Here is a 24,662-nt window from a genome sequence, read left to right as displayed (position 1 = left end):
TTAAAAAGCATTAAGCAATAATCACACACAAGATGAAAACCCTGTAAACTATACAATACTTTATGTACAATTTTTACAAAGTAACACTTTTTTAAATAATATAACTGGACACAAAAATATACACTTTAGAGAAATTCACATCAGGAATTGTATAAAGCTCTCTTCCAGGGTCCTGAAAATGTAGGACAAACATTAGCTCTGTAAAATAAAGTGTTACTGGGACAGTCCTGAAAGGCCACTCTATAGTTATCTACATTAGGTATCACGTGGACGTTTTCAAGGCTACCAGCTTGACTATAGGTTTAATTACGTGTTCAAGTGTTGAGGTTATGATCTTGCGAACATGGAAGGGCAGTGGTGTGAGGAGCTGGGGAACAACTGTGAGCCAACGTGGAGGTTACAGGCTCCAAACACTCAACTGAAGGAAACATGGCCGACATTAGTGAAGAATGTTTAAAATAAAATTACAAACAGGCTTGAAACATGATTCAGGTTCGGTATAATCCTCTTAAGAGTTTTTCCACTGCAGACGGTTCACTTACCATTCTTCAGTGCATCCGCATTTAAGGCTTTGAATCATTTGACCCGGGTTTTACAAGGTTAAAGCGAGCAGGCCCACAGCCACGCCTCTGCTCCGTCTGCTGTGACTTGGATAACCCGAAAGCCCACCCCCTGGGGATGGTAGCAGAGACGCTGCCAGTATCTAAGAAGTCACAGATAGAGCTTTAATGAAAGGACGTGTATAATAAACAGCTTGGTGGCAAGGAAGTGGTGCGGATAAACAAAAGGTTTCTTTTCAAAAGAAATTGTAACATCTTTGGAAAACTGTCCAGTTCTTTCTCTAGTTCCCCGGAGTCCATGCAGATCCGTCCTTCAGACACCCTTCGAGTGAGTGTGTGGAGGCGACGTGGAATGTACATCAGCTCTACAGGCGCAGCGGGCGCACGCTCACACGTTCGTGTCCTGGAGTAAGGGTTCTTTGGCCTCTCCGGGCGCCTGTGCGCTGTGAGGGTGGCTGTGGCCGCCACAGTGTTTGCGCCAGCTGCTGGACCGCAGGCTTAGGTTGGTGTGTTCCGGGATAAACAGGGCCACCAGCAGAGCCAGCAGCACCGAGCAGGCTCCGAAGAGGAAGGGCGGGCCAGGGATGATGGAGTTCTAGGGAGAGAGCCAATGAGCGTTTCTGCACAGACATCTCCATAAGAAGAGACTGCTAACCTTCTAGCAATAACTGACCGCTGTGAATTATAAGCCCACGTTCCTCTTTCAGCAGTGAAGCCACAATTAGAAAAAGCACTCCCTCTCAGGAGGACAGAGGTGCTATTGGCCGCCTGAGGGCCTGGGGACAGCAGACCCCAGAAAGCAGCCTCTGCAGAAATAGGGTCCCTGGCAGCACAGATCTGCACACACCACACCCAGGAGCCTTCACCTAATGCTCGTTCAGGAGAAACCAGGACAGACCTCCACCAGACCTGGGTTCAGCCCGCACTCGCACTGCAGGCCTACGGATCGCCCACAAACCACCACCTGACTGACTGAAAACCAGTCTGAGCTGGTTACAAGGTTAGGAAACTGCTGAGTGGTCAGTAGACTGCTTGCCGTTAATGTTACAGCTGTAACGAGGGGGCCTAGCAAATGACACCCCGCCTCGCCCACAGGAGGCTCCTCTGGGCCCGCAGCACGACCAAACCAGCACGCGGAGACCGGGGTCCCTCTCAGGGAAAGGGATGCACAGCCCATCAGGCCTTGGCTTCTAAGTGCTAGTCAATCTAGAAGAGCGAGAATGTCACACAGCTTGTGTGAGGGAGGAGCCAAACTCTTTACCTGTTCAAAGTGGTGCTGTGGGCTGGTGTTCGTCCCCAAGTCCGTTCCTGTCATTGGCAGCTCTTTGAGTTCCACGTGGAATATGTAGAAGATGAACCCGTAGAGAGCTGGGCCCAGACCGTTGCACAGCCCCCGGATCCCTGTGATCATCCCTTGGACAACACCTAAATGGTGGGGACAGAGCGTCACTCAGTGCCCCTCGGGTCCTGGCGGCCCTGGAACCTGCACCCACGTGGGAAGCCAGAGCCCTTCTCAGACGCTGCAAGTCGGCTGTGACGGCACAGGAAGTCACTGGAGGCCATCGGCTTACAGCGTGGCCAGCTGTGCAGAGGGAGCTCGGGCGACGCAGAAGCCTTTTATCCCCCCGCAGAGGTTCCCAGGCCACGGGTCCGGCCAGTATGGCCAGTTCAGGAGCACGACTGTCCCGGCAGTCAGAGGCAGCCTCTTACATACGTTCTCTGAGATGACCTCGTCCAAAATGCAGCTTGCTTTCCTTCCTCATGACCAAGGGGCCACGGCCTCTCGTCAGACCCCCTGTTTAAGACTAGTTGCCATTTCCAACAATTACTGGCAGGTCAGGAATTAAGTGTTCCCACCGCAAAGCTAAGACGATACAGAGGTCTGCCCTGTGCCTTTAGAGCACTGAGCCCGGGAGAGGTGCACGGGGTGGTGAGAGGGCCCCCAGGGGTCTCTGTAGGGCACCCGAGCAGACACTGGTCAGTGTGAGCCCAGAGAGGACAGGGCTGGAACATTCTGTGCTTACACAGCTGCCACCAAGCCAGCAACTCACCTTGTTGGTCGGCATCAGCAGTTCGGGACACGAGTGCGCTGACGGCGGGAAAGGTGATGCTGGACATGGCGGCCACGGCCCCTGCGGCCCACATCATCCTGCGGGCAGAGCGGCAAAGCTAAGCCCCTGCTCCCCGCCCGCCCGCCTGTCTCGGTGGGCACCGTGGGAGCGCTGCTGGGAGCCACGTCACTAGACCATGGAGGTCCTCCTCCCCCCAAATGTGGAGAATAAGGTGTAAAATAAACATGAGACGCTTCCAAACGGGGTAACTCTTCCTGCGGGTTCCCACCGACTTCTGATTCAGTGGAGGCACCACTGGTCTGATCAAAACTTTGGATGCTCCCGGTTTGATGTTTAAAGTATATGTTTTATCAACTGTGAGCAACTAAAAGCTAGACTAGAAAGATCAACGCCCACCAGCACACACCGAGCCAGGAGAGACTGTTCAGCTTGTGGAACGTTAGTCCGAACGGAGTCAGTCCTGACGCCGAGGACGGGATGCCCATCCCTCCCTCGCGCAGGGAGCCAGCCCGGGAGGAAGGGCAGACGTGTCCAGCAGGGCTGGACCGGAACCACTGGGCTTTTCTCCCAGACCCCGCTGCTGTCGGGATAGCCACTGGGGCTACTTGGCTTTCTCTTTCCGACGAGGGAACTGATTGCAGGCCCAGCTGCTATGGGATTATGTGCTTTTCTAATGACAAACTGCTGGAGGCAGTAAATGCTCATTAGAGATTCCAAGGCCCCATAACCTCGTTCAAAAACCCAACCTGTGAGTCAGCTATGACGTGTCCCCAGGCCATCCTAGGAAACTCACACACAGGAGAGATGTGTATGATACAGTTTGAGGGGGAAAGGCACAGTAAGACTGAGGTCTAAACCTCAGCTGAGAAGCAAATAACTACCAAAGTTGAATTATATCTCAAAACAAGGCTAACACCAACAGTTGAAAGGAAATTAAGATAATTATACCTACCAAGGTTCTGAACCGAAGCCATACCACGCCAGCTGTAAGATCTGAAATCCCAGACCCAACAAAATGGTGTTCTTATTTCCAATGGATCTCATGAGCAAACTCAGGACTATGGTCTGGAAGAGAAAGACCAAAAGGTTTGTCACTTTAAAATACAGGGGATGCCTCCCGCCGGGAGCAGGGCTCCGCTTTCCTATGTGGGGCTTCCGCGCAGCGGCCCCGAGGGAGCCACCCCCGGGGGGCAGAGGCCGGGACCTGGGGAACGGGGAACGGGACAGTGAGCTTCGCTGAGCAGTGCTGAGGTCGAGGTGGCAGGTCAGAGGGTTCCAACCAGGACCTGGGACCCCTCTGGAGTGACAGCTTTACTCTGCAGGCTTATTCCCCGACTACAGGAGACCCAGACAGCAGTTCCTCACGCCCTGCGCCTGCGTTCACCCCGCTGGCACCTGGGCCTTCTGAACAGCGACCCGTTTATCACGGACCTGGGAGCATCTCGGCCCAGGGCACACGAGCACAGCCCCTGGGCAAACAGCTGCCCCCCCCCCCCCCCGCCCCCGATCTTGGCCCTGGGTGGCCCTGGCCAGGTCACTTCCCGGAGACTCCGTCTCCTACAGAACGCCCTTCCACTTGGCAGCAACAGCACCTACTTCAAACCGTGTCCCGTTCACACCCGTGCTCAGCACGGTGCCTGGCACCGTGAATACAAGCACTTAAACACCATCATGAGCTGACGGGTTTCCCTGCTTCTCGTCCTTTCTAAGGTCACACACTCGCAGGGACCTGGGGACGGTGGAAGGTACTCCTGCTCTCCTAGTTAAGGTGCTGCAGCCACCAAGACAGCCAGTAAGTCCGCAAAGAGAAGGAAGCCATTCAGGAAACCACTACTTGATGCCTGGTGACACTGAACTCAGTCACCAAGGTTCAAACTCGAAGACAGCCATTGAAGGGTAGTCAGATCCAGTCCCAAGCACAGGGTCCTGCAGGACTGGGGCTCATCACTGTCTTCTCAGACTCCCCTCCCTCAGGCCGGCCGGAGACTGCGCTCCGAAGGCAGGACCGGGACCACGACCCTCAGCCACAGCCACGGGCGCCCGCAGGAAGCAGGAGCCGAGCGGCCCCCGCGCACGGGCTCTTCCTCATCTGTGCGCCGGCGCCAGCACGGGTTCTTAGTGGCGCTCATGGAAACCAGGGGACTTTAAACGCTCGTACATACAGTGCACAGCACAACCGGAAACAATGCCGTCCCGTCCTTTACTGTGACTCGTCCTGAGGACATTGATTTATGACGTAACCAAGATGACAGCTGGTTAACATTAACAGTTAGCCAACATCAGCTGTGGTCAGTCACGTAAATCTCTGCCAGGGCCCAACGATGCCCCATGGACCCTGGTCAGAGGGCAGTGCCCCTGCGGCCAACGAACGGGGCCAAGAGCTGGTCAGCAGATGCCGACCTGGGGGAGGAGCGGACAGCACCCACTTCACAAGGCACTTCCCGGCTGCGGTGCAGGAGGGAACGCGGGCAGTGAGAGGGGCTGCCTGACCCGATGGGCAGGGACGGCCTTTCTGAGAGGAGCGGACAGGTGGGGGGAGGGAGGGCCTGGACCGCAGCGCACTCAACGTGGAGCACAGAGGCAAGGCCACATCAAGCCTAGATTTTATTCCGGCTGCAAAGGAAAGGGAGTTTGTCGGAAACCGCAATCTACAGAAAGCACTGCTGGGCCAAAATGTCTGCTGGATGCGGCGACAGACGCCACATTCTGACCACGTGTCCTGCCCTTGGTGCTCCACTCGCTCACACACGCCGAAGGGCCTCGAGGCCGCGGGCGAGCGAGTGTCCACACGCGGCGCTCCCAGCCCAGGGCTGTGGGGATGCACCGCGTCAGAAACAGCACTGACACGCAGTCACCGTGGGCACTGGCGGCCGTGGCGGAGGCACGTTACAGGACTTAGATTTAATCACTAGACCTGCTCCCCACACGCAGATGATGAGATCTGCAGGGGGCGCCCCGCTAAGGGACGGAGCCTGCCGAGCCCGATGGCACGACTCTCCTTCCTGGTGAGCAGGCCCCGGGTCCTCGCAGCAGGACCAAGTGGGAAGCGGGTGCGATTGCCTGCAGGGCCAGAAGGAGCCGAGCCCCCTGGCCGGGAGCGGGGCTTGCACCGGTCACTGGACTAGAACTTCCTGTGGAACGGAGCTTGCCGGCCAAGAAAGAGATCTAAGAAAATCCAAATTCTTCCTCAAACTGCCAGTTACATCCGGGTCCCGAGACACACCCTTCCAAGCCACTCCTCTGCCAAGGCCCCCAAAGGCCTCCTGTTTCTCGAGTCAGGTGACCACAGGACGGGTCCCTCCACCTTTTGACTTCCTTTCCCGACTCTCCTGTCTCTTCCCCAGAGCCATCCTGCCTGTTGCTCCCCACACGCCAGGTCGAGCCTCTCCTTATACAGGTGTGCACCCTGTGTACTGGTATAAGTCAATACACTGTCGTCCTGACATACATCATGTGTTGGTATGTGCCAGTCCCCCAAATCTCATCCATGTCAGCTGCCTGACAAGATGAAGTTTCTGAGCCTGTAGCCCACGGAGCCTGACACGGCGACTCCCCCGAGACCCCCTCCCGAGAGCATCCTGGAGGCGCAGCGGGACGCAGCCAGGGCCCACCCTCCGGGACGCCGCTCCGTGCCTGACACTCACCTGTGCGATGATGGAGAGGATGCCGAGGACCGCTATGAAGGCCGCCACACTTTCTGGGGAAAACTTCATTATCTGGAAGGTTTCCAGAAAAAGTTACATGAACACAAAAGCACAGCAAACACCACACTAACGCCACGGCTTGCACGTCAACATTCACGGAGCCAGAAAAAATCAAACTAATGTGTAACCCAAGAATTCTCCCGAGGAAAAACCTGGCTTTCCCGGAGAATCAGATTTACCGTAAGCGTTAACGTGCTAAACATATACCCACTTAGTACAAGTTAAGCAAATCTAAACCTGCTAGAGCCGTGGTCGGCAAACGGCGGCTCGCGAGCCACATGCGGCTCTTTGGCCCCTTGAGTGTGGCTCTTCCACAAAATACCACAGCCTGGGCGAGTCTATTTTGAAGAAGTGGCGTTAGAAGAAGTTTAAGTTTAAAAAATGTGGCTCTCAAAAGAAATTTCCATCGTTGTCCTGTGGATATTTGGCTCTGCTGACTAATGAGTTTTCCGACCGCGGGGCTAGAGGAGGGAAATGGGAGCAGCTCTCCGGCGCGCAGAACCCACGTGACCACCAGCAGGTTGTCTCCTCGGGGTGCACGCTGCCCCGGGGCCAGCGCGGAGGAGACCGACGCTCCCGGGCAGCTGCTCCGCCAATGGGCGCGCTGCAGTCTCCGAGCGGCCGGAGCTCCCCCGTCTTGGTGGGCAGCCAAGACCAGCCTGAACCGCCCTGACCGCCTAAGGAGCAGCCGCCCGCGCGGAAGTGACGCCGGTGAGCCGGTGCGGCCACATGGCCCTCGTGTCCCAAGCCTCCGCCAAGCCCGCTCCCTCCGATGGAGAGTTCTGCCTGTCACCCCGCAGCGGGCGGGGAGCGGGCGGGCGCTCACCTGCCGGAGGTACAGGAAGAAGCTGGAGTACTGGCCCGCCTCCGGGAGGTAGGAGAGGAACACGGTGATGCAGATGAGCAGCACGATGGAGTCCTGGCCCACCTTCTTCAGGGACTGGAACCGCGGAGGAGGAGCGTCCCGTCAGCGCCCTTTCCTAGCTCCCTTCCTCCGCCCCACACCGTCAGAGGGTTCAACCCTTTCCCACACCCCCACCCGTTACTGCTGCCCCAGAGAAGGGAGGGGTGAACTTGCCGCGAAGGGGTCGGCCTGCTCCCAGGAGATGGGCGCCCCCCAGGACGCGGGCCGCATCTTCTCGGGCAGAGACTCGGGCACGGCCACCAGGATGAAGCAGATGTCCAGCAGCGCGATGGCCGTCGCCAGGACCACCACCAGGCTGTCCCCGTACACCCGGCCCAGGTACGCGCCGATGGCAGGGCTGATCACCAAGCTCGCGGCAAACGTGGCGGAGACCTGGAGCCAGGCAAGGTCAGAGGTGGGAGTCAGGACTGACCCTTCCTTCCACAGCAGGCTGCCGCCCCTGCTGCGCCCCTCCCCCCACCTCTGCAGGGAGGAACAGTCAGTCTTAACTGGAACCAGGCACCAGCTGTGGGCCTAACCTAGACCAGTGGTCGGCAAACCGCGGCTCTCAAGCCACATGCGGCTCTTTGGCCCCTTGAGTGCTCTAACGCCACTTCTTCAAAATAGACTCGCCCAGGCCGAAACCCGACTTCTGCGCATGGGCCACGAAGTTTCGATCGCACTGTCCGTGCGCGCCCGCACTTGGTATTTGGTGGAAGAGCCACACTCCAGGGGCCAAAGAGCCGCATGTGGCTCGCGAGCCGCGGTTTGCCGACCAGCGCCCTGGCCCCACATGGCTTCTGCCTCTGCGAGCCGCGCCAAGGGCCCCGGCACGGCCTGAGGGCTCGGAGCGGCGTGAGCCTCCGGATTTTAGGTCAGCCATTTCCAATCGTGACCTAGGAAAGCGTTCCTCAGCTTTAGTATGAGGTTCAAAAGAACTTCAATAATGTAACAATATTCCGTAACTTCAAATCTGATGTGTGTGACTAAATAGATACGGAACGCCAGCATCCACACGTACAGGCTCTGTACATGAGACTGTGTGCAGTGCAGTCTGAAGGGATGATTTCGTCAGGGATGTGTCGTGCAGCGCATGCGCTGCCCGTGTGAGATACCAGACAAGCCGGGGCCCCCGGGCGGCTGGGAGGGCGGCCGCACCTGTCCGTAGGCCATGCTTCTTTCGTGCTCTTGGGTTATGTCCGCCACGTAGGCGAACACCACGGAGAAAGTCACTGCGAACACCCCAGACACGGAGATGACAGCAAAGTACCACCTGGAGGGAGAGAAGGGACGGGGGTGAGGACCTGGCCCCGGGCAGCCCCGGCTCTTGGGGCTCGGACAGCGCCGGCGGCCCTGGGGCAGCACCGCACTCGGCACGGCGTGCGGACGCTTACAAGTAGCCCGTGTCTCCCGTCCATCCCTGACCAAACGGGTGGCTTTTTAAGTGACTTCATTGTTTCTACTGAAAACAGCAACAAAGCTACTGAAATCCAACCACTACTGTCGCCCACAGCACTCACACACACACAAAACTCAGCCAATAACTCAGGTGGCTGCATTTCCTGTGGCCCGAGTACAGAAACTGACAGTCTCCCCCAGCCCCCAGCCCCCAGCCCGGGGAGCGCTGGCAAAGCGAGCAGCTCCGTCTGCTCAAAGAAAAGGCCCCGGGGGGCTCGGCAGTGAGCTGGGAAGTTGCTACAGAGAGCGAACAGGAGATGATAAAAGCTGTGATTCCAAATGAGATCCAGCGTCAAGCTGATGGCAGCTTTCAACATCATGGGTGACCGTGTGAACATGTGAACGTCATGCTGATGGCAGCTTTCAACATCATGGGTGACCGTGTGAACATGTGAACGTCATGCTGATGGCAGCTTTCAACATCACGTGTGAGCCTGTGAACATGTGAACGTGAGCGAGTGGGGCAGGGGGACCGTGCTGCTCCCGGAACTTGTCTGGCACTGCTCCCCACAGGCCTCTGCTCCTTCCCGCAGCCGCCGTGACACTTCGTGGGGCACTCGCACTCGTAAGGGTCTGCTCCCTCCGATGCAGCACTAACTAACTAACTAACTAACGCCAGCACTCGGCGGCCCAGACCATCAGCCGGAGAGCGAACGCAGTGACCACTAAGCTGGGCTCTGGGCCTTGGGACAGCCCTTCTCCGGGCGCCTCCCCTCCCGCCTGCCCCGGCGAAGATGCCGACCTGCACCAGGGGACAGTGAGCCCAGCCGTGACACCACGAGCAGCACGTGCCTGACTCAGACGCCGCTGGGGGGGGGGACAGGAATCCCCATGACATTCCAGGAAGGCGCGGTGCCCGCCCTGCCATCTGGCTGCCTGGAGTGACACGAGCTGGAGCTCAGGCTGCCTCCGTGGACAGCGAGGCGACAGCGGATGACGGCACAAGGAGGTCTGCTTCCCTGGAACGGCCACGCCCTCTTGGCGGCAGCCACGTCCAGGCTTCTGGAACATGGACCGGCATCGTCTCCTCAACGTTAAGCTAGTACTTGGGGCTTTGCTGATACGTAACAAAACCGCTTCCCAATGAATAGACAGTGACGGTGACCTGTGCTACCATGCCACAGGACACAATGAAAAGTCCCTGAAATACTGTTTTGAAGTTTAGGCTCTGAACTCCAGCGGCCGGCTCGCAGGTGTCTGCACGCTGCCTTCGCCTCTAGTTCTGAGAACCTGGGGACCCACCACTCAGCCACTCTGCCGGCAAGGGCCTCTTCTCCGCCTCGAAGACTCCAGTGCAAGAACCAATGCGAACCCACAGACGGAGGGCCACGGCGTGGGACAGGGACGGGAGAGGCGGCACTGAGCGGAAGTGCCGTTTCGCTGCTTCAACCCGACGGGCACCTACCACGGGCTGATCTTCATTAACGGGATCGGGGCGCACGTGAAAAACACCGTCAGCAGCAAGAAGGACTTCCGGCCCCAAACGTCAGAAAGAGCACCAATGAGCGGGGCGCTGAGGAAGGACAGCAGACCCTGCGGCGGGGAGGGAAACAGTGCGTCACGCACATGAGCCAAAGGGAACCACGGAGAGTCTCAAACCGGTTTATTTCAAACCAGCGTGTCACCAGATTGTAGAGGAACCACTTATTTCTCGTCTGTATGCGATTTCAGCCTTTCCCAGGACGGTCTAGAACAGCGGGCGCCAGCCGGTGCTCCGTGAGTCCAGAAGGCTGGCGCCCGCTGGTCTAGGTTACCTGCAGGGTCTCGCTGCGTACTGAATACGGAATGCTCCCGTGACTGCTCAGCCCAGGAGCGCCACATGCGCATGTGGAGAAAGACTATTGTGTTATGCTTTTATAGCCACAGGCTACTTACGTTTACAAAACCTGCTGGGCAAAGGAAACCTAGAGCACAGAACATGCAAGACCTGACCAGACTGAGAAAGTTCTACATTTCTGCATCCCTAAAATAGTTCTTTTCTCAATTTATACTCTTACCGGTAGTTTATAAAAGCATTCAGATCTCTGCGATAAAATGCCAACACCTACCCTCCCCCCGGGAGCTGCTGGGTAGGGATTTATCCGTGTACGCAGTTGGCTACATTTGAGTCAAATGAGATTTAAAGCCCAGCTAGTTTAACACTCTGGCTGTAAAAATGGACACTTATGGGGTCAATTAACCAACCTCACATCCTGGCAGACTGCATGGCATGCCAGTGTATTAGGTGCTGGGTGTGAGCACACGCATGCATGCCTGTGTATACACAGCTGATCCTACCTTGACTCCTTGAATCAGGCCGTTCATCAGAAATGTATGTTTGGGGAAGGTTTCATGTAAAACCTAAAGAACCAAAACAGAGGAAAAGCCTCAGGCTACATTTGTCTCAGTAAAACGTCTTACCTCCATTTTAAACAGTCCTGTCATAATACGCCCTCATTTCATTTCCTGCAGCTCAGCTGCAGGATGCTGGGCACGGGAGGAAATGCTGCTACCGAGCACAGGGGCTTTCACCATCCCGGGCCCGAACCAGGCACTGCAGACACCCAGTCCCTAATAAGGACCCCATGCGGACACGGAGACATGGTCAGACCCCTGCCCAAGGCGGCACGGAAGTGGCACAACCAAAACGGGACCAGGAAGTAGGGTGTGCACGTCCGTGTGTGTAATCACCAGCCAGTCTGCTCCACGTGTGCCCAACTGCTGTCACTCCCTTACAGACAGGCGCGTGCTGTCAGCTGTCCGAGGGAAGACTGGGAAACACTGGGGACATGTGAGTTGCAGAAAGTGGATCTAGAAGTTTCTACCCAGTAAGAGAAGCCCAGCCCATGGAAATGTCCAACGAGCTGCTCTGTGCCCCAGGCCCCGCGGGTGGGATCCACAGGCCTGGGTGCGTGCTCGAGGGACAGGGCCACGGAGCCCTGGTGTAACGGGAGCCGGAGGGAAGGTGCCGAGAATGGAACCGGCGCCACCGCCACCGGGCCTGCGCCGGGCCTCCACGGCCTGCTCAGCCCCGACCCCTCTGCACCGGCTCCGTCCCGGCTCCTGCGGGGCCTGCGCTCTCCCTGCCGCCCGGCCCTCACACCCAGAGGAGGGCAGGGGGACAGGGAGGGTGGGACTCTCCTTGGGCAGAAACTGCTGCGTGTGCTTCCTGTCACCTGGAAGGAAAACCTCCACCAGGGACCACACGCCTTCCCCGGTCCTCTCTGCTGCCATCAACCCGAGAATCCGCCCAGTGGCTCAGACGGAAACTCGAGAGCATCAGCAGTGAGGCGTTTTAAGAACTTATAAAACTGAGAGTAAGGTCAATAGTCCTCAAACACGAACTGCCCAGGCCGGTCTCCAGCGAAGGACAGAAGCCATCGACTCGGACACGCCGGGGCCCGAGGGCCGGTCCTGGCCCCACAGGGACCTGCGGGGAGTAGCTGGGACCGGCGCACACTGGCCTAGTGTTTCTAGGACCACAGGGCAGTCAAAAAAGGGAAGCCACTCCTCAGCATTCTAGATCCTCAGACTGCGGTCATTAACTCTCTTCCTCTAGGTGACTGAACACCTTCTTCCCGCCCCTCATCTACCCCAACTCCTCCTTCCTCATCTACCCTAACTCCTCCCTCATCTACCCCAACTCCTCCCTCCTCTACCCCAACTCCTCCCTCCTCCTCTACCCCAACTCCTCCCTCCTCCTCTACCCCAACTCCTCCCTCCTCATCTACCCCAACTCCTCCCTCCTCTACCCCAACTCCTCCCTCATCTACCCCAACTCCTCCCTCCTCATCTACCCTAACTCCTCCCTCATCTACCCCAACTCCTCCCTCCTCCTCTACCCCAACTCCTCCCTCCTCCTCTACCCCAACTCCTCCCTCCTCATCTACCCCAACTCCTCCCTCCTCATCTACCCTAACTCCTCCCTCATCTACCCCAACTCCTCCCTCCTCATCTACCCCAACTCCTCCCTCCTCATCTACCCCAACTCCTCCCTCCTCCTCTACCCCAACTCCTCCCTCCTCATCTACCCCAACTCCTCCCTCCTCCTCTACCCCAACTCCTCCCTCCTCCTCTACCCCAACTCCTCCCTCCTCCTCTACCCCAACTCCTCCCTCCTCATCTACCCCAACTCCTCCCTCCTCATCTACCCCAACTCCTCCCTCCTCATCTACCCCAACTCCTCCCTCCTCCTCTACCCCAACTCCTCCCTCCTCATCTACCCCAACTCCTCCCTCATCTACCCCAACTCCTCCCTCCTCATCTACCCCAACTCCTCCCTCCTCCTCTACCCCAACTCCTCCCTCCTCCTCTACCCCAACTCCTCCCTCCTCATCTATACTAACTCCTCCCTCCTCATCTACCCTAACTCCTCCCTCTTCCCTCCTCTACACTAACTCCTCCCTCCTCCCTCCTGTCCGGTCTGCACCAGGGAACACTAGCCAGCACCTGGCTGGCTCACCCTTGCAGGGAGGTCTTTTCCCAGGCTCCTGGTGGGACCGGCTGGGTCAGATCAGCTCGCCCGTGCGAAGAATCCCGTTCTACACGCTCCCCTCTAGCTCCCGGGCTGAAACCCAAGTCTGCATGTGGACGTGCAACCACATGAGAGAATCTCAAAATGAGCCTGTGAGTGACGCAGGGCAGACTCCTGTCCCTGAGCCTGTGGGCTAGGTCCCCTCTCCACCCCGCCAGGCACGGCCCCCTGCAGAACCCCCGCCCAGCCCTCCCGACAGCGAGGGGAGCGGGGACCCCGCTCTGAGGAGAGTTAGCACGGAAATGAAGAAGGGCTCGCCCCCCCCCCCCCCCCCGCCCTGGAACTGTAGAAAGAGATTTAGAGGAAGTGGTCAGAGGAAAGATTACTTACCACCAGCGTGGGAGCCGTCAGTAATCCCCAAGCAAAGAACTCCAGGAAGATGACGATGACCGCGTGGTACACACTGGGGGAGCCGATTCCTTGAGGCTGGAAAACAGGGGCAGCGAGTGAGCAGGGCCCGTGCCCCGCGCCGCCTCTCGGGCCGCTCCATCTCGCTCAGTCTCCTTTCCCCAGCTCGGGCCGCGCCCTCGAGCTCGTCCTGAACGCCATTTGACAGTTCCCATGGGAAACGGGGACACTCCTCAGGGTCAGAGAGTCCCCCAGCCTGCGGCCAACCGGAGACGGCGTGAGAAGCGGCTGCGGGGAGCTCGGGGCAGCTCCGTTTCTGCTGGAGCGCAGGCTGAGCCGCGGCTCCGGCTCGCAGGCTGCTGGTGAACAGCGGTCAGACGTAAGGCCAGCAGACTCGACTTGGGCACAACAAAAGCAGCCACTGCGAACGCAGACGACCTGCCGCCCGCCGCGAACGGGTCACGTGCTAGAGCCATAGGACCCACTGCCTAGATGCCCAGAAGCCACTCCACAGAAGGCAGTCCGGTTCAAGGCGGCAGGGGACCGGAGACAGGGGAACGGGTCTGAGGGGTGCCCCTCACACCGGTCAGATGGCACCAGCTAGCCCTCAGCAAACTAGTGCTGGGAGGGGGTGGCGGCAAGGGAGCCCCCCCATGCCCTGTCCCTGGGAACGCAGAGCGGGGCAGCTGCTGTGGAAAACCGCCTTGTGACCCAGCAATCCCACTTCTGGGTATTTATCCAAAGAAACCCAAAACGCTAATCCAAAAAGATATTACAGACCCTTTACCCCATGTTCAGAGCAGCATTATGTACAATAGCCAAGATACGGAAACAACCAAGTGTCCAAAGACAGGCGAATGGATAAGGCGGATGTGATATACTGAAATAGTGAAATACTATGCTGCCATAAAAAAGAATGAAATCTACCCTGGCTGGTTTGGCTCAGTGGATAGAGCCTCGGCCTGCAAACTGAAGGGTCCCAGGTTCAGTTTGGGTCAAGGGCACATGCCTGGATTGCTGTCTTGATCCCCAGTAGGGGGCGTGCAGGAGGCAGGCAATCATGATTCTCTCCCTCTCCTTTCCTCGCTGAAATCAATAAAAATATATTTTTAAAAAATGAAATCTTACCACTTGCAACAGGGATGGACCCTGAGGGTACTTTGCTAAGTGAAATAAGTGAGACAGAGAAAGTCAAACACCATGATTTAGCTTATTTGTGGAATCTAAAGAACAAAATCTAAAAAACAGAAATCAACTCATACACACAGAGAGCAAACAGGTGGTTGCCAGATGGGAAGGGTGCGAGGGGGCTGGGTAAAAAAGTGAAAGGGATTAAGAAGTACAAATTGCAAGTTTTAAAAATAGTCATGGAGCCTGGCCAGTGTGGCTCAGTGGTTGATTGTCGACTTATGAACCAGGTTCGATTCCTGGTCAGGGCACATGCCCGGTTGCAGCCTCAATCCCCAGTGTGGTGTGCAGGAGGCAGCCGATCTCTCATCACTGATGTTTCTCTCTCTCCCTCTCCCTTCCTCTCTGAAACAAAAACAGATCTTAAAAAACAGTCATGGGAATGTGAGGTACAGCACAGGGAACATGGTCAGTAATACTGGACTAAGTGCGTATGGTGTCAGGTGGGTGCTAGACTTATTGGGGTGAGCACTTCGTAAGGTATATAAATGTCTAATCCCTATGTTGTATGTCAACTGTCATTTAAAAAAACACTGGAAGAAGGCATCTGTCCCAAATGGTCCACACTGAATAAGAGATATGTCAAAACATTACATACATAAAGGTTTTAATGAAAAACTGTTACTTCTGCACTAGGGGCCCAGTGCACACATTTGTGCACTGGGGGTGAGATCGCTCAGCCCGGCCTGCGCCCTCTTGCAGCCCGGGACCCCTCGGGAGATGTCCGCCTGCCGGTCGGTCGGGCACCGGGCCTCTCGTACTGTGGTCAGGCCGCAGCGCCTTCATCAGTGACATGGCACACAGCAGATGATTACGTATTTGCCGAGCTTAACCTGGGGAACTTTTCTAGTGGATTATGTTGTTTTCCACTGAACAGTGTTCTTACGCTTCCAGGAAGTACAGACCCTTCAGGAAATCTCCCTAGAAAAATATAAGTCAAAGCAAACGGTGCAAACAGGCTCAAGGTGAGCAGACCCAAGTAGGGCCTCCAGACACACAGGGTGGGGAACGTGGGCTTACAGGTGCGAGCGTGTGAAACAGTTTATTCTTTTATTATTATTTTTGTGTTTGCCACACGAACAACTGTAAACCCACTTTGCCCCTCTGTGTAGAATCACACACCTCACGTCATTTACCTTCATTGTGTCTGACTCAAAGGGCAGCCTACTGGTTAGCCTCCCCCCTTACCGCCCCGCCCCCCGCCCCAGAGCCCGCTGACATCCAGGAGCTGAGGGTGAAGCGGGGATTTTGGAAGGGCTGTTCCCCCAACTGTTAAAACGGACACATCTGACTTTCTGACAGATCGTGAACAGCTCATCGCACGTCCTGTGATAATGTCAGGGTGACTGACCAGGCTTAGAAAGACGCCCTTAGCAAAGGACAAAGCCAAGCCACTGTTAAGGTTACTGAGCGCCTAGCAGAACAACTGGGGGGAGGGCCCCCGCCAGGAGTGAGCTGCGTCCAGCGCTGCGCATGCCCAGGTGCCCCAGGCACTGGACTCTGAATAAACCACCCACCCGCAGCTCACACACGGGAAGGACTGAACAATATCAACCGGCAGTTTTCCTCCCTTTCTTAAGAAACGTTTGTAATGGTGGTAATTGACCAATTACAAGTAGAGAGGCCGGAAATCCATTTTGCCATTTTAAAATCATGTCTGTGACTTTATAAAAGTTTACTTTTACTTCCATTATTTATTATTTTTTAATATATTTTTAATTGATTTTTTACAGAGAGGAAGGGAGAGGGATAGAGAGTTAGAAACATTGATGAGAGAGAAACATCGATCAGCAGCCTCCTGCACACCCCCCACTGGGAATGTGCCCTCAACCAAGGTACATGCCCTTGACCGGAATCGAACCTGGGACATTTCAATCCGCAGGCTGACGATCTATCCCCTGAGCCAAACCGGTTTCGGCATTTGTTATTTTTTAAATCGATGTTTAGAGGGAGAGGAAAGGGAACACCCATGGGCTGCCTCCAGCGCCCCCCACCGGGGATGGATCAGCTTGGGCAAGTGCCCTGACCTTCCGGTGCACGGGAGGACGCCCAACCGACTGAGCCACACCGGCCAGGGCAAAAGTTTTACTCGCAAAGTTATGCTTGTTTTCATTAACAGCTAGAGTGGGTTAAAATATAAACCCTGCAAAAAATTACCCTGACACGTACAGCAATATAAATATCTCCTGATTATATGTAGGAATAAACAAAATTACAATAAAAACCATCTAGAGATGTGCTGGCACACACATTTGATCACATTAAGTGTGTTTTTGCCACTGTAGACTCACACACTAGGCCCTGCAGGAATCGAGGCACAAACAAAGCCCCTATTCTAAAGGGGTGTCCAGGCTCCGAGGGGAGGTGCAACCCAAGTGCATCCAGATGACACCCGATGACATCCCCCGCCCCCCAAGGCTTCATGTACCCTCTGCGCCCCCAGACACCATTGCTGGGGTGAAGACTGGCTTGTGTCCGAAAGTAAGCTATGAATCCACTACCACGTTGATAAGTAACCAGATGAAAAATAATCTCGGATCTCAGGATGCGCAACGAACGCATCTGTGAAGTGAGTCAAAACCGTGAGGAGAGGAAACAACACGGACTTTACAAGAAAAGGAAACTGTTTCCTCATCGGCTCCATCTCACTTCTCTTATACAACCCTGCCCTGCGCTGCCCGATGTGCAGATGGCACAGGATTTAATGCAGCGCCTGCGGGGGACAAAGGCATCCAGGACTCTTCCAAGCGTCTCTCTACCTGGCATGTTCACCAACGTGCTCAACAGTCAGGACTCCCCACACCTGATCCAAGTGATGCTTCAATTCACCACCAACAACAAAAAGTCTTAGGACTTGAATGGCAAAGTTTTTTCCCCACCAAATGTCAAGTCTCTGACACCTAAGAAATTTGACAGGTACCTACAAGCACACTCCAACTGTCCCGTGTGTCCCAAGCTTTCTAAGTTTTAGCACACTGCCTGGCCCTATTCTGCAATGTCCAAAAAACACGGTATTTATTTCAAATGAATTCAGCAAACCCGCTGGCCTGGCCGCTGATCAGGTCCCGCTGTGGAGAAATGGGGGTAAAAGGAACCATTTCTGCACTTCCCAGGGAAGCGAGGCTCGGTTTCACCTTTCCGTCCCGTTGCGGAACCGGGGGCCGAAGGGTGCAAGCAGGACCGCAAAGTGCGCCCCGGAGAGGTCACAGCCTCGAGGTGTCTGGGCGAGCTGTTCCCAATCACCCCCCCCCCCCGACCCCTCACCCCCCTCCAGCCCCGGCCCGGCGGGCTCCGCGGCGCTCGCTGGGCGTCAAGTTTGTCGTGGTGACAACTGTTCCCAGAACCAAACTTTCTCTCGCCCTCAGCCCGCCCTCCTCCCAGAGTGTCTTCCTGGCCTGCAGGCCGGTCGGCCCGGCTTAGGGGGGCTGCACCCTGAGACACAAGAACCACCGGGGACCGCAGGTTCCCAGGCCCCGGCGACCTCGGCGGCGGGGAGAGCCCACCTCCGCCGGCTCACGGGGGCGGGCGCCGACCCCGAACCACCGGGAGGAGGGAGCGGGGACCGGGCCCCGCGAGGTGCCCCGGTGAGCAGCATATGGACGGGCGGACGGGCGCCGCTCCCGGTCCCTCGGCAGCGCGGCCACGGCTCGCGGGGCCCGGCATCCCCTGTCCCCGGCGGAGGCGCACGTGGGTCGCGGCCAGGCCCCGAGGGTCGCCGGGGGCGAGGGCGGCAGGTGAGGACGGGCCGGCGGCCCCTCCCCGAGATCGGGCCCCGGAGGCCGCAGGCCGGGCCGGGCAGGAAAGCCCGCGGAGCCGGGGCCCGGGACGGCGGCCCCGCGACGGGCGGGGCGGCGGGCGCTCGGGGCGGCGGCGCGGGGGCAGGGGTCGGGTGGGCCGGGCGCCCCGCGGGCCCCGCTCACCGTGCCTCCGTCCTTAATGATGATCTTCTTGGCCAGCATGATACTGCGGTTGGCGGCCCGTTTCTTCTTCTTCCCCTGCGTCATTTTACCATCCTCGAGTCCCGCCGCTGCTGCTGCCACTCCCGGGGCGGCGGCCCCGCGGCGAGTCCGTGCCGCCGCTACTGCCGGGCCGAGCCGCTCGCGGAGCCCGCCGCCATCTTCAAGGCCCGGCCTGCCTCGGGCGGCGCGTCACATCGTGCGATCGGCGACGAGCCGCCCGGCCCCGCCCCGCGACGCCGCCCGCGCCCCACGCGACGCCGTCATCCCGCCCCGCCCCGCCCCGCGACACTGCCCGCTCCCCACGTGACGCCGTCGCCCCGCCCCTGGACCCCACGTGACGCCATCGCCCCGCCCCTGGACCCCACGTGACGCCGTCGCCCCGCCCCGCGACACTGCCCGCTCCCCACGTGACGCCGTCGCCCCGCCCCTGGTCCCCACGTGACGCCGTCGCCCCGCCCCTGGGCCCCACGTGACGCCGTCGCCCCGCCCTCTCGGCTACTGGGCGGCGCCGCGCAGGCGGGAAGCCAGTGGTCGCTGAGCTGCGGGTTCTGAGCCCGGGGAACCGAAGGGAGCTGCTCCAGTGGCCGGGACAAACCCCTTTTCCGGAAACAGCCTCGTCGTCTGGGGCGCGGGCCCCAGAGCTGACCTGAGCACGCGCCTCCCGCAGCCCTGGGCCCCGGGCCTCGCCTGCCACACGTGTTACCTGCCGCGCCTGGGCGCCCGCTTCCGGTGTTGCCATTTGGTTTAAAAGTCCGTTTGATGGAGGGGGAGCGGGGTGGGTTGCCACGAAGGACAGTGGCGGAGTAACGTAGGGCGACGGTAAGTCTCGGTGTTGGTGATTCACTGTTAGTAAGAGGACGTCCTTTTCCTCCATATACACGGAGGCCTTAGGAGGGAAGGGGGCGCTGCGACCCTCCCAATGGTCGGCGGGTGGCCGCACACGGGAGGAGGGGACAGGGACCAGGCGGATGCCGGGCGTGGCGGAGGCAGGAGGAGGGAGTCCCGCGTTCCTTGATGCACTTACACCGGCTGCGACTCTCCGGAGCCGGTGGGCGCCGCCCCTCCGGAGTGTGGGCTGCCCTGTGGCTCCTTCCTCACAGAATGAGGAGTGACAGCACAGACGCGGCGGGGAGGTCACAACAGCACAGAACCCTCCTGCTGGCTCCGTTCCCTCGGCTCGGGTCTGCGGGAGGCCGGCGGCCACGCCAGGAGGACACTCTAGCAGCCTTTGGAGGCCCGGGGGCCAGAACTGAGGCCTCCTGCCAACGGGCGGGCCAGTCACCCGGGGAGCGGACCCTTCGCCCGGCCAGGCCCCTGGCCACCTGCAGCCCCCGCCGCCACTCCTGGTCCCGGCTCTGGGCACTGGGAGTAGGAGCAGGTGCTGAGCCGCTGAGCGCTGGGGTCATCTTCACACCGCTACAGACAAATGCCCAAGTTAAAGGGAATGGTGTTCTTTGTATTTTGCAACTTTTCTGTAAGTTTGAAGTATTTTGAAATAGTTTAAAAATAAATTTGGTTGAGTTTTCTGTTCTGTTCCTGCAACGGAGTAGAAACAAAACAAACCAAGTTCCATGGAAAAAAGAAAGGCATTTTACCCCGACAGATACTTCAGCTACACACCCCATCAATGGGAAACTCGTCATCTGTTCCAAAAGGCCTCTGCCTGAAACATGCCGTTGAAGTCCAGCCTGGAGCTCTTTAGAGAGAGCAGTGTGAGGACTGGAGAGCTGACCACCCCCACCCCCTCCTGTGGATGGACAGGGGCAGGCAAGATCGTTTATCATCCTGAACAACTGACTCCTGTCCAGCCATTACAAAGGAAAAACACCCCGCTTTACCAGACTCGGGGACATGTCAACAGCGCAGTTACAGTCATCTGCGTGGCGCTCACGTTAGACGGGAGCACACAATTGCGAAGCCAACGCAAAGGGAAGATAACTGCAGAGCGTGTGAGGGCACGTGACGCAGCAAGAGGGGCTGGAAATGATGCCATAGGAGGACTCACATCCCAGGAGAAGTTGGGCGCACACCCGCGTTGTGCTGGGAGAGTTGTGCTGGAAGTGAGCGGGGAGTCCGGCTGTAGCAGACTCACTGTCACATACGGTGGCTTGTGTGCGACTTGGATTGTGAAGATTCACACTTTACATGAAGAGGTTGTATGTCGGGTGCTTGGGTTACAGCACTGGCTAACATAAGCAAGGGAACGATGGGGAAGGATATTGGGGTTCCCAGATTAGTGTGAAGGCCGAGAACCGCTTGGAGACACACCAGGAGGGGGGTGTAGAAAGCTCATGCAGCCACTCATGAGGTACCTTGGGGGAGAGTGGGACCCTTGGAAAGAGGGCAAGTGACAGAGTAAATATTCCTAAAGAAACAAGATTACACATCACAGACTCTGAAACCCCAAATGCCCCCTGTATGAAAGGAACCGCAGCCCACTGCCCTCACAGCACTTAATAAAGTTGTCATTAAACGTCTGAACTGGAAATTAAGTCAATACTATACATGCTGCTCATCTGATTACAACCACGTTTTCCTACCCTTGAGTCACATTTTGTTCAGAATCATTTGACCAAATTTCTGAAATTAAAAATGACAGTGTAGCCCTACCTGGTTTGGTTCAGTGGATAGAGCATTGGCCTTCGAACGGAAAGGTCCTGGGTTCGATTCCGGTCAGGGGCACATGCCAGGGTCGTGGGCTCGACCCCAGTGGGGGGTGTGCAGGAGGCAGCCGATCAATGACTCTCTCATCACTGATGTTTCTACCTCTTCCTCTCCCTTCTCTCTGAAATAAAAATATATATTTTTAAAAATGACAGTGTAGTACTCGCTTCAGCGGCACATATACTAAAAATTGGAACCATACAGAGATTAGCCTGCGCAAGGATGACACGCAAATTCGTGAAGTGTTCCATGTTTTTTAAAAACTGACAGTGTATCATGAAAGGCCTCTGAACAGCTGTCATTGCTGTGGCTCCCTCCTTAGACAGGAGAACGTACAGCGATGCCTAGTCCCTGCGTAAGGGAGCTGGTCTTTAGGGGGCCCGGCGATGGGGGTGTCTGTTATTCCTGGCGGCCCCCCAGATGACAGCTGGTAACTTATGCTCACAAGGTGACTCTGGGAGGGGGCGTCCCTGGAGCCAGATCGCCAGCGAGGGGCAGGGCTAGAGCGAGAGTCCACCACGTGGGCCAAGCACCCGTCAGTGATGCCGGTAGCAGAGCTGCGAGGGAAACCTGGGCGCCGCGCGAGGGGGCTTTCCGGCCGCAGTGCTCCGTGCCCAGCTCCGTGGCCGGGAGCGGGCAGCGCGCCAGGGGCCCGGGAGTGCTCACCTGGAGGGGACCGAGCCTGGTGCCCCGTGGACCGCGCTGTCCTCCTGTGGCTGCTGGTCGTGGCTTCTCTGCGATGAGTGGACTGCGGTTACAGCTCCCCTGCGTCCTGGTTTGCTGAGACTCGTCTCACCTGGTGAGACTTGGGAACAGGGGAAAGCCCTGAGCCGCTCTCTCCAGCACACGTCCCACCCATCCCTCCGTCGGCTGTTCTGTCTGGGGTGGGTGCGCTCACGGCCGGCTCTGAAGGAAGGCGCTGGGAGAGCAGCCAGACCGTTCTGAGGCCACTGGGCACCACCTGACGGTGAGCGGCAGGCGCTGCGATAAGACGTGACTCAGGAAGACGTTGACATCGCTAATTATGACAATCACCTACTTACATGAGCCTACTAAGTGGATAACTGGGTACCAAAAAAATGACAACGAAATCTGTCAATTTTAAAAAGCCATTTAACAAAAGACCAGTTTATATATTTCTTTGAATTATGTCATCAAAATTTAAACATACAAATTACATTCCCAAGCCCAAAAGAATCTTTCTAAACAAATAAAATACATAGACATAGAGACAAATTCAGAACCCATTATTGTTAAACGTTGTTTAAATCACAGTAAATGATATCTCACAAGAAATAAAGCGAGAGCATGACAGTTCCATCCGACTGTCCAGGTCGGAGGAGTGCAATGCCGGAGGACTGGGCGATTACTTAACTCGGTTCCGCGCCCCCCCCCCCCGTGCCTGTGCAGAGGGCACCCACCCGAACAGCCTGCCAGGTAAGGGTTCCTGAGCAAATGCTGAAACAGCCAGCACAGCGGGTTACAGTTATTCCTAAAGCACCCTCATTTTCCTAAGCGTCCAAAGCGGTGAACTCCAGGCATAGCCTCCAGGGAACGAAGTCAGGGATTTGGGCAAAGCAAGGCACAGGACCAGGTTTGATGAAGGCGCTTTGTCTTTGGTCCTATGGAGACTTTGAATATGCTACACATCCTACAGACTGTTCAAGTGGCCTTCCACAGAGCTAACTGGCTTCTGTAACCTTCCCGGACATACAGCACGCATCCACATGTGATTACATATGGTAACGATGAAAGCGAGCAATGCGAAACCCTGTTTTTAAAAGAAACTCAGCTGAATGACTATAGGATGCATTTTAAAAGTCTAATAATTTGGTAAGCAGGAAAAGTGTGCCAATTCTTAAGAACAGTCAGCATTAACTAGGTCTACTGAGCACAAAGTTAATTTCCTTTTAGAGTCTGTCTCCTTACAATCTAGTTTACAGATCAAACCACCCCTCCTTCTATGAAACGTGGCATTCAATATAAATGGATGTAAACATGTAGATTCTGCATCCTCCATGAAACAGCCTACACCACCTCCATGTAACTTCTTACAGGACCGATCCCATCACGGCGAGGAAACATCCTCATGTGGCATTTCAGACTTTTGTTCCCATGTTCTTAATTTTTAATAGAACTATCAACTGGCACTTTTCTCCCATGAATTAGCATTTTTTTTATAATGAACGAAGTAGTGGAGAGAACTTTAAAAAGTATAAGAATTTAAATAATCAAGGAGTTGTCATAAAAGATTTAATACAATAAGGCTTTTGGAAGTCAGCAAAACCCATACCACACCCAAGAAAACGGCATGTCTGTATACACAGGGTGTCCCCAAAAATGCTACACACTTTAACAGCTGATAGCTCAATTGTGAAAATGACATGAATTAATTTTTTCAATATATTTTTATTTATTTCAGAGAGGAAGGCAGAGGGAGAGAGATAGAAACATCAATGATGAAGGAAAATCATTGATCGGCTGCCTCCTGCACTGGGGATCAAGCCTGAAACCCGGGCACGTGCCCTGACCAGGAAACGAAACATGACCTCCCGGTTCATAGGTCAACACTCAACCACTGAGTCACGCTGGCCAGGAATGAAATGTATTTTAATAAACTCTGCCTTTATAATTATTCAGTGTGTGTGTATACATTTTTGGGGGACACCCTATATATGACATGATCCGGAATAAAGGTTCATCTTCTCAAATGTGACTATTTCTTTAGGGATTAAAAAGTATAAACTAACAACCCAATCTCTAATAACATTTTCAAAATGACTAGAAAAGCAAAATAAAAACTGCTTTGAAAATATACTTTAGACTATTTTCTCCTTTCTTACAACTCTTTTTTTTTTTTTAATATATTTTATTGATTTTTTACAGAGAGGAAGAGAGAGGGATAGAGTTAGAAACATCGATGAGAGAGAATCATCGATCAGCTGCCTCTTGCACACCCCCTACTGGGGATGTGCCCGCAACCAAGGTACATGCCCTTGACCGGAATCGAACCTGGGACCTTTCAGTCCACAGGCCGACGCTCTATCCACTGAGCCAAACCGGTTTTGGCCTTACAACTCTTGATTATAATTTTATAAACTTTGTTAGGAATCTTGAAAATTGTGTTATTTTGGACACCTGAAAATATATCATCACTGTAGATAGCATATCTGATAGCCAATCATGCTCCTGGGCTATTTTTTGAAGTTAAAATAGGAACGGACTGTGCCTGAATTAACAATGAACTGTGAGCACACATGAATGACTATAATTACCGGACACTATTCCTATG

The 24,662-nt window shown here is 56.0% G+C and overlaps 1 protein-coding gene and 1 pseudogene across 1 annotated transcript; one reads left to right on the top strand and one right to left on the bottom strand.

Annotated features, from left to right (window-relative positions):
• Window positions 1-704: 704 nt before the first annotated feature.
• On the bottom strand, window positions 705-18,902 carry MFSD14A (major facilitator superfamily domain containing 14A). The gene is made up of 12 exons (XM_054712141.1): window positions 18,668-18,902; window positions 13,542-13,637; window positions 10,976-11,038; window positions 10,104-10,231; window positions 8,399-8,513; window positions 7,415-7,633; window positions 7,163-7,276; window positions 6,277-6,348; window positions 3,585-3,697; window positions 2,612-2,709; window positions 1,822-1,985; window positions 705-1,155 (listed from the first exon to the last, which is right to left on the bottom strand). The coding sequence occupies exons 1-12, from the start codon at window positions 18,749-18,751 to the stop codon at window positions 949-951; spliced, it is 1,473 nt and encodes a 490-aa protein (XP_054568116.1). The 5' UTR covers window positions 18,752-18,902; the 3' UTR covers window positions 705-948.
• Window positions 18,903-21,529: 2,627 nt separating this feature from the next.
• LOC114233654 (U6 spliceosomal RNA) lies at window positions 21,530-21,627 on the top strand (annotated as a pseudogene).
• The last annotated feature ends 3,035 nt before the right edge of the window (window positions 21,628-24,662 follow it).

The sequence above is a fragment of the Eptesicus fuscus genome, chromosome 22 (genome assembly GCF_027574615.1).
Source record: "Eptesicus fuscus isolate TK198812 chromosome 22, DD_ASM_mEF_20220401, whole genome shotgun sequence".
In the NCBI taxonomy this organism is placed as follows: Eukaryota; Metazoa; Chordata; class Mammalia; order Chiroptera; family Vespertilionidae; genus Eptesicus; species Eptesicus fuscus.
The sequence above is the reverse complement of the archived record's forward strand: the minus strand, read 5'-3'. Positions and strand labels throughout refer to the sequence as shown.